The sequence below is a fragment of the Callorhinus ursinus genome, unplaced genomic scaffold, assembly GCF_003265705.2.
Source record: "Callorhinus ursinus isolate GAN/ISIS: 27379988/994484 unplaced genomic scaffold, GSC_fseal_2.0 scaffold41, whole genome shotgun sequence".
Lineage (NCBI taxonomy): Eukaryota > Metazoa > Chordata > Mammalia > Carnivora > Otariidae > Callorhinus > Callorhinus ursinus.
This window is the reverse complement of record NW_027397103.1, coordinates 13527123-13540475: the sequence shown is the minus strand read 5'-3', so window position 1 is coordinate 13540475 and position 13353 is coordinate 13527123. Positions and strand designations below refer to the sequence as shown.

At 55.4% G+C, this 13353-nt stretch overlaps 1 protein-coding gene across 1 annotated transcript in view; it reads right to left on the bottom strand.

Annotated features, from left to right (window-relative positions):
- Positions 1 to 13353, bottom strand: part of AACS (acetoacetyl-CoA synthetase) — a 62381-nt gene that overhangs the window by 12990 nt on the left and 36038 nt on the right. Inside the window, exons 9-12 of the mRNA XM_073881306.1 lie at positions 9398 to 9627; positions 6034 to 6158; positions 1558 to 1622; positions 1290 to 1412 (exon numbers count right to left, since the gene is read on the bottom strand). Coding sequence (XP_073737407.1) covers positions 1290 to 1412; positions 1558 to 1622; positions 6034 to 6158; positions 9398 to 9627 — 543 coding nt within the window. The remainder of the gene's footprint in view (positions 1 to 1289; positions 1413 to 1557; positions 1623 to 6033; positions 6159 to 9397; positions 9628 to 13353) is intronic.

The following is a 13353-nucleotide window of genomic DNA, read 5'->3' as shown; positions in this document are numbered from 1 at the left end:
TCCAAGTCACACTGTTAAGGGGGAAATAATGGAACACCGTGAACCCTAAGTTAAACGGGTCTCACCCCATCGACACATGCTCCCCCACCTACGTACAGACGCCCCCGGCAGGAAACAAGCACAGGCTTCCTTGGGGAAGGAGGACGGGCCAGGGCGGTGGGGTGGACACCACTCTATTTCCTTTTTGGATTCTGAATATTTTGCAACATGCACAAATTGTCTTCATACAACTTCATGTAGGGAAAAAAGGGAAGAGGAAAAAAAATTGAAATTTCACTTGAAATCCCAACACCCATACACACACACACACACGGGTGTACACACGCCCCCCCAACATATTCCTTTTCTTGATCTACAAAAATGACCACGCTTGTAATTCTGCAATCTGCTTCTCTCACTCAACATATCACAACTCTTTCAGTATCAATAAATATGTTTCTATCTAAATAAGAATTTTCAACATATCCCTCCTAACAGCCGCAAAAATTAAGGATGCACCATAAATTAGTCAATGAATCCCCTTCTACCAGGCATATAGGTAATTTCCAGCTTTTAACGAATATAAACGATTTTGCAACAATTGTTCTCATCCCTGGCCAATCCTTATTATTTACAGATTCTGTATTTGCAAATTCTCCTACTCGCTAAAATGTATGACCTCAGGATCAACACTCGGGGTGCCTTCAAGGTCATCTGAGACCATGAGCCAAGTGGTGGAAATCTCGAGATGCCCCCCACGCACGTCCCCAGCTGCGGGGCAACAAGGCGGTGCCGTGCTCTGGTTTCAGCTCCCGCTGAGAGAAGACCAGGGGACAGCGAGGGGAGGGGCAAGGGGCGCAAGAAGCTCTGGCCGGGGGGCCGGCCACACGGCACCCTGTTGGGAGGCTGCTCCGGCAAGTCAGTTAACACTTCTGAAACTTGTTTTCTCTTCTGTAAGGTAAAGAGAACAGAATCTACCAGAAAAGGTTGTTTTCAGAAATAGAAGATTATAATACAAGGTTGTTTTCAGAATATAAGATGAGATGTGTGTGCGTGTGTGCGCGCGTGTGCATACCTCCCCCAGGAGCGATGGTTCAGCGGTCACTAACTCAGCGACTTTCTAGAACTTAACTGTCATGAACGAGAAGAGCCAACTGTGCAGAGATGTGCGTCCTGCTGTTTACTCGGGACGAGTTCAAGACAGCGGACCTGGCGGGTCAGAGGCTGTGCACGCTTACAGGGGGCCAGCCTGGTCGTGCCCCACTTCCCCTGCTTCCTCCCGAACCCCCTCCCCACGGCGCAAGCCCTACCTGAGATGGAGCCCAGGAGGACGCTGTTCTTGATGCACCTGTAGACGTAGTCGTAGCTCTGGGCTTTCAGAGAGGAGCCGGTGGACAAGACCGTGTGAAGTGTCTGCAGACTGTGGGTTTCCACTAGGGCCAAGCAGCACAGAAAGATTAAAACTAAGCCCGACACCTCTGTTCTGGCCTGCGTGCACGAGACAGGCAAGAGAGTGGCTCTGGACTCCTTGGCTGGCAAGGCGCGGTGTAGGCCAAGCGTCCCGAGGGGCATACTGACCTGGCTTCATGTTTTTCTCTTCCAGGATGGCCAGCCACTTGGCACCCGTTCCAAGGATGGTGATGCTAAGGGCACAGGAGGGAAAGAAAACAGAAACTCTCAAGGCTCCTGCACATTCCACGCTCCAGAGCTTTCTAAAATTAGTGACTTGTTTCTGGCAAGTTTGCAAAATCCGAGACACATCATTTTTCTGGGCTGAATTAATACCCAGTGTTCAGCAAACACCTGCGTTGACTGCGGGGTTCAGCAGGGACAGGTCTGCACCCTGACTCCAACACACAAGGAGCCCTGGCCCCCTGAACACGTGGCTCCATGTGAGAGACAATGACGCGCACATCAGCCCACGATCTTCCCAACTGCAGGGTACTTGCCCTTTTGGGACCAAAGGAGGCCAGAAAACCAAGGCCCCTCAAGTTCCAGCCTCACGCGAGCCCCTTCCACCAAGGTGGAGAGGGCAGCAGGACCCTCTGTGGGAGCAGGGCCCGTCCTGGGCATTCAGGACCCACCCCCTGTTCTTAAATGACTTACAAAATCGCAGCTCTTCTCGTTTCAAACGTTTAGAGTCTACGGTCCTTTCCCCCACATCCACACGGAGAACGACACCATGCGGAGCGTAAATCACTGTATTTCTGGGGGAGAGCGCAATTTATCATTCCATTTACCTCCCAGTTGTTCTTGCAGCCAGGCAGCCCTTGACCTGCAGACCCTCTTCCTAACTAAATAATGCCTTGTCTTTCGGACCCAAAGGAGGCTGCAAAATCCAGGTCCCTCTGCATCCCTCTGGGCAGCAAAAACCTCATCCCCTCGCCCCTGGGTGGCATCTCCCTCTAGGAAGACAGCCACATGCTGTCTGAAGCTGGAGTGGCTGGGCGGGGAGGGCCCCTCGAGCCTGCTACCCTTTGTTCCTCCCGGCCCCCCCCTTCACTTCACGACCACCACCCTGCCACCACTAAGCCGCCCACTGAGACTTTAGGCACCTCCCACGTCCCCCGTGCTTACTGCATTAACTCAGCCAGTCTGGTTCACAAATTCAAGGTCACCTCCAAGGACTAAGGTGTCACCCTTTCAGGAATAGCTACATTTTTACAGAAGATAAGGCACGCTATCAGCCTCTGATGGTGGAGCAGTGACCGCCCAGCCACCGGCACCAAGGTCTCCAGCCACCAACCACACCAAAACGACATTCCTTATTCTGCACAGCCCCAGAATCAACGGCTCTCTGTGGTTCTTTCCATATCCCTGTGAACCCTGACCTTGGCAATGCACAGAGACCCTGAACAGGTGCTGGGTGGGGGTCACAGGCCTGCTTGTCGGAAGAACGGGAAGTTCTCCCCATCCATCTCCAGGGCTTGCAGGAGATGTGTAAAAACACACTCAGCTCATGAAGCATGGGAGCTTTGTGTGGGTGCTCAGCACTGCGTATTGTTACGGAGTACTGCCGGGTCGCTGCACAAAGCATGAGGCAGCTTCCCGGCTGGACAGGTGCCGGCCCCAGTGCCCCAAGGGCAGCTCACAGACAGCGCTTCCAAGGCCACCCACCCCGTGCCTGGGGAACTCCAACAGCCGAAGACCCATCAGTTTCCCTTCGTCTGCCCTTGCCCTGCCACCTCCCCCCACCCCCCACGCCCCCCCCTCCCCCCCCCGGTTCATTCTCCACTCAGGAGCAACACTTAGCCTTTAAAAACACTGGGTTGTGTTGCTTCCAGTGGTGTCGCGTTTCATGCTGAAAAGCACCCACCGTCCAAACCAGCCTGACAGTCCCAGAGGGACCAGCCTCCTGCCCCCATCCCCCAGCCGGCCCCACATCCACCCTTCACATTCACAGCACGGGGGCTCCCCGTGCACACCTATGCCAGTCCCACCTTAGGGCCCGGGCACTCACCATCCCACTGCCTGGAACATGTTTTGTGTCCCCTCCCCAGGCCTGAGGTTCAGACCCCAGCGGCCTTGCCTCCAGGGCGCGTCCCTGACCTCAGGGCACCAACAGCATTTTTTCTCTCTCCTTCTTCCCCCATTTGGGTGCAGCCCCATGAGGACAGGGACCCGCTTGCCTCCACCACTGCTATGCACACGCCACGGCCCAGCAGGGCAGCTGGTGCAGAGCAAACACCCAGAGATGTGCAGGACGCGGACCTGACCCTGCAGACGGCTGTCCAGCAAGTCCACTCTGCCAGATGAGCCCGTCATTCCCCCCATGCACCACCTAGACCTCTCCTACCCAGAGACAGGCAACACGGGGGGAACTCAGGTGGTTTTGATGCTGGCCCAGGTACACGCAAAGCCTGGACAAAAGACCCCAGAGTTCTGGCCCCAACTCTAACCCGAATATTCCCCAAGCCAGACTCCCAGAGCCCAGAAATACACCCCAAATGACAAAGAAAATTCATCTTTTAGAAGAACCTTGTTTGTGTCTACAAAATAAATGCTGTTATCAGATATGTTAGTAAGTCTGAGCTGACACGTTAATAATCGGCAAAGATTTCATTCCTACGTTAGTCAATATTATTTAAAAACCCAGAGACCCTGAAATGGCCTGCAAGGACCCTGCTGTCAGCCGGCTTGGGAGAGCCGCTCCTCTCACCATAGACAGGTAGGATTTTATGTGACCATATGTAACTCAGTTTTAATTTTCAGCGGGGGGGGGGGGGGGGCGCACAGGTAAAGGTCAGATGAAGGTCTCCCACCACACCTGACCTACACCCCCTCCTTCAATGGCCGTTGGCAGTCAGAGCGGGTGTTTGAGGCCCACAGTCCTCCCAAGCACCCCTCCCCCAGCACCTGCCTGGCTGCAGAGCTGCACGGGCCTCCATGAACCGGGCAGGGAAGCTCCCAGCCGGGTCCAGAGGGGCCCTGTGGAGGGCCAAGGCCATGTCTCCAGCAGCGTCTGGGGCTGATGGAAGGCAGATGTTCAGGACGTGCCTACCACATCGGCCCAGACCACATACCTGTGAATGCTCAGACATGCACGCACACACACTCATTCATGCACTCACCCCCACGTGCACGCACAACCACAAAGGCACTCACTCTTGCTCACACATATTCACACACACACTTTCACGTACTCTCTCAAACCTGTACACACATACACTCATCCACACATGCAGACATACATACTCTTGCCCAGGCAAGCACACACTTGTGCACACATGCAGACACATACGCAAGTGCACGTACACACACACACTCACACACACACAGCTGGGTTTTCCTGGGGCCCTTAATCCTTCAAATTCATTAGCACTGAGCCCGAATAATGCATATTTTCTAACCGTCTTCCTGTTACACACGCACGCGCGTGCGCACACACACACACAGACATACACCAAAAACTGTCCCCACCTGGAGCCTAGCTCACAGGTATTAAGGGTAAAGCTCTTAAAGTCAACTCAGTTCCCAGGGATTCAATTAACCTTTCTCTGGAAACAGTCTCATTAGGAAATCGCCTTCCTCGCCAATATTGTGAGCCAAATGTCAGGATTTAAATATTACCCAGGCCAGGCAAAGTTATATTTGAAATATTAATGGCCAAGGATTTAAAAACATTAGTGGCTCTTCTAATGAACAGACCATGAACAGACTCAAACTTAGAGTAATGAGCACATTCCAGAGGCCCCTGGAGCTCTGCTGCTTCTGTATTCTCACCCCCAGAACCACGATCATTAGGCCAACAGTGACCACGGGCCGCAAGGGGAGGGGGGGACGCTTCCACCGGTTATGATTAATTCATCAGCAAAGAAAGCACTCACAGAACGGTCTCCTGACACTTTCCCCCAGTGACCATGAGGAGGGGAACTGGGAGAGGGAGGGCCCAGCATCCTTCCCCACGCTCTGCCTCTGCTCCTCTCGTCGCCCGACCAAGAAATGAGCCGTTAGCAGGACAGCATGGAGGCACAGACACCCTCATGCAGCATCTACAGGAACATTTTGGAGCAACCTTGTGACGGGTCCAAGAAGACTCCAGGGACAGCTGACAAAAGCAGGACTGTCCTCTCGCCATGAGGCTCAGAAGGCTGGCGGTGGGAAGCCCAGACCCTGTGAATGCCCCAGTGCTGGGCTCTGCGCCTGCCCTCCACGGGCATATCCACACCATCCCCCAGGCAGCCTGTTTTACACCCCAGCCCACCCTGGAGCTGGCGGAGCCCTGCGTGAGACAGAACCCTCACTGGCCCTGTCTCCCTTTCTCCTGGGCTTTTCCAGCAGTTCTAAGGCTCCAGAGTTATAGACACAAGATCCCATTCCCTCTCCTGATACCCTGATGTTCCAGACCCACTCCTGGCCCCTGGGGGTGGCCCCCATCTCCTTGGTCAGTCCCTGTCAGGACTGCCTGCCCCTTCCCACCCTCCTTGGCAACTTCAACCTCCCTCACCCTCCCTCGCCTTCTGAGGGGGCCAAGCGCTCCCAAGAAGACACCAATGCTAGAGCAGTCGACAGCACGGCGGCTCTGTGGCTGAGCACGGTGTCTCGGGCACCTACCCTATCCTGTCAATCAGGTCCCAGAGCACGTTGGGCGTGGGCACCAGGGGGGAGCCATCGTACAAGACCACAGCCGCCCCTGTGGCAAGAGCGGACACCATCCAGTTCCACATCATCCAGCCAACCTGGAACAGACAGAAGGAACACAGTGTCAACCGAACGCTGGGCCAGGTGCCCTTGCTTCTGCCACTCAGCTTCTCACGTCCCTAGAAAACCTCCTGAAACTGAGCCAACAGTTGGCAAGAACTGCCCATCTCCGATGCACGACACTTCACCCCAGCAACTCCACGCCAAGAGTTTCTTGTACAGATCCATGCACATGTGCACACTAAGATGGGTCAAAGGTGGTGTACTGCAGCCTCGCTGGGAGATGGAAAGCAAGGAGAGGTCCACCAACACAGAAGCGGCCCCACACACGCACATCTACTGTGGAACACCGCACACGAGTCCGTGAAGCCGCATCAGACATTTGGAACAGCACGTGGCAAGCCTTCAGGAGTCAGCCCACCGCCGCCATTCACAAGAATGAGGCCTGCGCGGACGTGGACCAGTCTCTGAGCTTACGTGTAAAACAAGCCAGCAGATGGGGTGCAGCATAACCCTGTCCACACACAGGAAAGCATGGCTGTGCACAAACCCAGAGATCCAGGCAGGCATCCACACATGCCATAGGAACACGCAGACCGCGTGTGTGAGCACGACCAACGCGGCCACCCCCGGCCCAGGAGGACCCTGATGTCTCAGCGTGTGAAGGTTATTCGTATGCAAAGAAGGCTTTTTTTTGTTGTTGTTATTTAAAAAACATTTTAAGGCAAAAAGGTGCTCACAAACCCACTGGCAACCGTGTTCCCATCCATGCAGGGGGAACTGTGGGCGGTTCCGGAGCTAAACCAACACAGCAAGGGAACCAAGGAGCCAGGGAGCCGGAGGAAAGCTCCAGCAGGAATGTCCTCCCGGGAGGCAGGGAGGGCCAGGAGGATGCCCCGCCCCGTGACCTTGTGCAGGTCCCACAAGGGGGACCAGGCACCACATGAGGCACGCCAAGCGGCCCACCGATACAGCCTGGTTAAGAACCCCCTGGTTAAGACAAGGGCACTTAAGAGACAACCAGCACAGAGGCTCAGCAAGCAGTCACCGATGGCCTGGGTGATGGGCTCAAGAACCCAGCGGGCCCCTGAAAAGCTACCTGTCCTTCCCCTCAGCGACACCAGCGCTGGGGTCACCCAAAAATCTCAAGTTAGTTAAGCTGCCTTTTCACCAGGTTTTAATATCCCTAGGTGAGTTTCTTTCACTAAGGAATTATTCTTAACAAAAGAAACCAGCGCTGGGCAGCCCAAGCAGCACCGTGACCCGGACAGTTCACTGTCCGAGGAAGCTGTAAAGTCCATCAGTTAGGGACGCGGCGCAGGCCTGGCTCGGGCTGCGGGGATCCCCGCAGCTGCTGTCACCCAAGGCTGGGGGCGCCAGCATGCCCCACAGAAAAAGCCACCTGCCCATCCCTCCCGAGCAGAATGCTTCAGGAAAAGTGAAATGCCTTTGGGAAAACCGCTCCAGATCTGAGTTCTTTTCATTATGTTCTTGCCCTCGATGTAAAACCCTGGCATCTTAAACCGTGAGTCCCAGGGAGGCAGCTGAGTTGAATATCGTTGCACCTGCCAGGGTCTCCCTGCAACTCAAAAGACGCTCCATCACACCGCTAGGCTTTCTGCATGAAAAGGGCCCATAGCCTGGCAGTGCCCGGCACCACTGGCCTGTGTGCGGGAAGGGGGGAGGAGGGTCGGGGATAAATCCCTGCAGCTGAGGGGAACCCCAATCACCGGGCCCAAGGCCTTGATTTTCAGCTGGACACGCCGAGTGACGAGGCAGCCTGCGCATGGCCACACATGCGGAGTGCTCCCAGAGTGAGTGCGTGGAGTGCCGGGCTCTGTCCCCAGGGGCACAGCCAGGGCCCTGGCCATCAACTTCACGGGCTGGGAACACATTCGGTTTCCTTAAAAACTCAACACAGAATTGTCATCCAGAAAACAGAGCTAAATCACTCTGAAACCTTTGGATATTTGCAGTTAGAAAAAGCCAACTTCAAGTTTTTCTCTTTTGGAATAAAACACTACTTCCTTTAACTCGTCCTAAGTGTTCATCTTACAGAGTTCAACGAGGACAGGAGTGTCTCCAACTACTTGAACCCAGGCTTTGGTTTAATGATGCATATCCCACACTAAGCCAGGAGAATGTGCTGGAGGCAGGGTCCCATCCGTCCCACGTCCAGTGACGTCTGACCCGGAGGACGCTGGCTTCCACTGTGCTATCTGCCTTTCCTGGGCACCTGGGCCCCGTCCTTGCTCAGCGAATGCAGCAGCCTCTCCAGGATTCTAGTGAAACACCCCAGGGAGAAGCGAGGTGGCCAGGCAGACCAGCTGGGTACCCGGGCTCGGCCACAAGGTGCACCGGCAAGGATTCGGGCCAGAACAGAACTCCTTCTGTGAGTGGGGCGCCCGGGTGGCTCAGTTGGTTCAGTACCCAAGTCTTGATTTCAGCTCAGGTCACAATCTCAGGGTTGCAGGATTAAGCCCCACATCAGGCTCTGCCCCTCTCCCTCTGACCCTGCCCCTGATCACATGCTCTTGCATGCGCTCTCTCCAAAAGAAATAAAATAAGTCTTTAAAAAAAACAACCACCACAACTCCTCCTGTGAGGGCAGCGCCAGCCAGCACACGCATGGGCTTAGCGTGGGGGCAGCTGGAGCCACAGGCCCACACCCACGGCAGGGACACGGGGCCTCCGGGGCTGGTCCTGCAATGGGGAGCAGCTCCAGTCCCCAGCACAGTCTCAGGCCCAACCCAGCCTCCACACCCAGACCCCCTGCTGTCACAGTACTTGGGAGAGCCACCTGTATACATTTCCTATTTCCACTCCAACAAACTGCCACACTCTGAGTGGCCTAAAACACCACAAATGCATTGTGTGAGAGTTCTGGAGGCCAGAAGTCCAAAGTGAAGGTGTCGGCAGGACTATGCGCCTTCAGGAAGCTCTCGGGAGGAATCTCTTCCCTTGCCTTTTCCAGCTTCAAGAAGCCACTCCCGCCCTCTGGCTCGTGCGTGACCCCACCTCACTCTGAACTCTGCTTCCCTCGCCCCACCTCCTCTCTGACGCTGGCCCTCCCGCCGCCCATGTACCAGGACCCGTGTGCTCCCGTTGGGCCCACCCGGCTCACGCAAGAGAATGCCCCCGTCACAAAACCCGTGACCGAATCACACTGGCCCTGAAGGGACCAAAGCGAGTGACGGGAGGGGCGCAGCAGACAGGAGGGCACTGCCCTGATACACAGCCCCGTTCCTGGCCCCTGGTGCCCTCGGAGCCCGCCTACCGTGGTGTAATACAGCAGGATGTCTCCGCTGCCCATGTTGCCGTGAAGAATGTGCTCCTTCAGGTGCTGGATGAGGGTGCCCTGGGGAGAGGCGGGACAGCAGTGTGAGCGCACACGGCCCAGACGCAAAGCCCCAGGGGGAGAAGCCGGCCTCCCTTCCCTTTCCCGGAGGAAGCAGACTTCTGAGCGCGCTCGCCTGGATGAGCGGAACTCCTGCGGCACCCTGCGACCTGACCCGAGAGTCACCGAGCAGCCTGCGAGCTCGGCAGCCACAGAGATCAGGAGCACCGTGGGACCCCAGCCCCAGACACAGAGAAGTGGGGAGGCAAAGTCACGGCCAGGGGCAGAAGGACGGGAGCGTGGCACGACAGCACGCGCCTGCAGCACGTGGACCCGGGAGCACGGTGACAGGGAAGCACTGGGGGGGTGCGGCTGCCACGTCTCCGCAGCGCACTGCGAGCCTCACACCGCGACACCCTGCCTTCAGCCCAGACACCCAGTCAGTCCCCAGCCCCCATGCACCGTCCACTCTTTCTTGACCTCAACGTTTAACGGGAAGTGTACACGCACGGCCCGATGCTCCAGAGCAGACAGCATGACAAGCCCCCCCCCCCCCGCCCCCCTTCTCCGGCAGCCGAGCATCACGTCCTGTGTGTGTTTCCAGGTATACTCCTGGCCTATCAGCGTGTATTCATTTACGCTGGCTTTTTTACTTGCACACATTGCCCTGCACTTTGATCTTTCCAGGTAACATACCTCGGAGCTCTTTATCCGTGCCCCGAGAGCTCCCTTGTGTTTTATTTTCAGCTCTGTAATACCCCACCGCCCACACCCCTCCTGCCGAACTTGTCCTGTCTGTCTGTGGCTCACAGGGCAGAGGGGGAGCACCCCACCTCCGAGCGCCATGTGGAGGGCAGAGCAAGGGGTCCTGCACCAGCCACTTAAGTGTCCCCTCAGCCTCGGTGCTCCCATCTGTGCGTGGATCTCATACACGATCCCAAGGCTACATGGGGCACTGCCCTTCGGGGGCCCCTGCAGAGGCCAGCCACCATACTTCAGTCTGCTCCACAGATGGGAGCACCTGGCTGGTGGCAATGGGCCCCCGTTGTTTCAGGACTATCGGGTCTGAAGCAAGGACCTATGTATCACAAGCAGCCTTTACAACCGATGTTCTTCATACCCAAGAGAAATAAAAACAAGCCTGCAGGCAGAGAGGATCCTTTCAAAGCTCAATGGAAACAGCCCTACCCAACAAATTCTCCTACCCCAGAGCACGTCCAGAACCAAGACCGTCGCCAGACCCACGAGGAGCAGCAGGGACCAGAGCCGCTCGGGGGCCAGGCAGACCCCAGCACAGAAGCTTCTGGGGGGGGGCGGGCAGGACCTTTCTGAAGGTCCCCAAGGCCACCTGCAGACCCCAGGTCTCTGGTGGCTTTATGGAGCGTGCATCATGGGGGTCGGGAACAGCCCCCCACCCGAGGGGGTCGCAAGCTTCGGTGCAAGTTGCACGACACAGCACTCTCCCTTGGAACCGGGCGGGGGTGGGGGGACCCGCCTGGGGCCAACAATGACTTCCGTGAGCATGAAGTGTTCACATGCCAAATCCACTGCCAGGGCCAGGGGCCCCCGACAACAGGAGCCTGCGGCGAATCCCCCTCCCCTGTTCTTACTTAGAAGCGTCATTTAGTTGAGACCTGTTTCTTCATCAGTGTGGTCTGCTTCAAGCCGGGCCTATTTATAACCCTACATCTGTTCGCCGGTGCCTTCTCCCCCTCCTCGCAGGCGGCACAAAACAAGCCAGGCTTTGCTTCTCTCCCAAGAATCTCTCTGAATGAACCTTAATTCACAGCAGTTTTGCTCTTAATTTTTAAGTATTTATGGCTGAGTCTGAGGAGAAGGAAGTATGAGCAACATGACTTTGTGCATCTCAAGCAAAAAGAGGAATTTAATTTCATAAAGAAGAGGGAGGCTGCTTTCTGAGATCTCTTGTCAACTCGGAAAACACAAGCCTGCAAACCAGGAACAGCACCCCCAGGAAAGCAGGGGGCCGGCCCTCCGATCCCTCGCTGTGGCCCTCCGTCCCGCCGTGGCCAAGGCTCCCGTTGTGGGACTCTTGAACAGAACGGGCAAGATGCTTAGTCACTTCTCTGGAGATGCAAGGGCCCAGGGAAGACAGAATCAGTATGATTTTTCCTGACTTTTCCATACTCTAAATATACCAGGCATGATGATTTTATGAGCAAGCCACATTATATCTAATACATTTTTATGTTCCTCGCCTAAAAAAGTGACATTCACTATGCAAAAAGCACTAAAAATAAAAGTGCCGTTAGACATTTCAGTTTTTTCCTAAAATGTCAGTTGTTTTGCCACACATACTATCCACCCCGTCTACAAGGTTTCTAAAAACGCTCCGCTCTGCAGCTCGTTAACGGGCCTGTGACCAGGCCGACTAGAGCTCCCCTCTCCAGGGAAAATGTGATTCCAGCAACCAGAGCAAGTGACATCTTACTGTGTGTGATGTGTGATGTGTGTCTGTGTGTGTCTCCACACACCTGATGTGATTTAATAAAACAGGACGGTTTGAACCAGGTCAACTCACTCCTACAAAAAGGCAACTCAGTGTGGCCAGTGCTACTTGCAGAAATAAAGTGTCCCCCTCCCTCCTGCCCTGTGGCTTCCTGAGAAGTCGCCCACAGGCTCCCGGTGTATATAACCTGCAATCAGACCTTCAGCGAGTCTAAATCCAGGTAATAATGGAGCCGTGCTAAGTCCTTTCCCCATTCTGATGGAAACGCTCTGTGAAAAGCTGTGTAAGGCTTTAAAATGATTCAAATGTAAATGTCCCCTTTTAATGGGAGGGATTCAGACTGCTTCTAGGCATAGGAAACATCTGTAAAAGCTAAATGAACTAGAATAAGAGAAATTCCATATTTGATTTTCAAATGCTACCATCTTATGAAGCAATAGCTAGAAAGCCATTTGGGAACAGGAGCTTTCTCCTCTTGGACAACCCCCTTCTTCTGAGCAGGGCGAGAGAGAAGGCCATGACAAGGTTTGACCAAGAGCCTGTGGGTTTTTCTCCTCCCTCCAGGCTAAGCCAACTGAGGGAGAAGTGGGAAAGCGGGTCTGGAGAGGGCTGCAGAGCCGGCCGGGCAAGAAGCCCAGGGCGCCTGGAAGGAGCACCACAGGCACGGAGCACGGGGACTGGCCCAGGAGACGTCGGAGCGCCAGGCGGGGACTGTGCCTGAGTCAGAAAGCAGCTTTCCCATCAAGGCCAGGAAGACATGAGGAGGCCAGGAGGGGTCACAGTCGGAGAAAAGTAGCAAGTACACCCAGGAATGGTATCTCTGAAGAGTGACCTGGTTAGATGACAAGTACGGAGTAAACGGATGTCGGCTGCCTCCTGACCAGACATACGGAGAAAAACCCATCATCGTTTCCAGAAGGTGTCACCCAGATCTAAGCAGCAGGACACATCCAACGCATCAGGGAGCCATTGTGCAAGACCAGCAGCCACACTCCCAAAATGCCAATGTCGTCCCGGGGGGAGGAAGGCCGAGGAGCTGCTCTGGAGCACAGACCCGGGGTGGGGGGGGGAAGCAGGCTGCTGCGTGGGAGGTCGTGGGGGGGAGTGGAAGCACCTGGACGGGGGCCACATGTCACACGACAGTATCACATGGACGCCCATCTTCCTGAACTCGACGACCGTACAAGGGGTTTGTGAGGGAGCGTTCTTGTTCCCCGGAGACGCGCGCTGAAGTATTCGGGATGAAGGGCCGCACCCTGCAACCCACTCTCAAGGGGGTCAGCAAGAAGCAAAAGAATGTGTGTGTGTGTCTGTGTCTGTGTGTGTGTGTGTCTGTGTGTGTCTGTGTGTGTGTGTCTGTGTGTGTGTATCTGTGTCTGTGTGTGTGTATCTGTGTATCTGTGTGTTGTCTATGTGTGTCTGTATC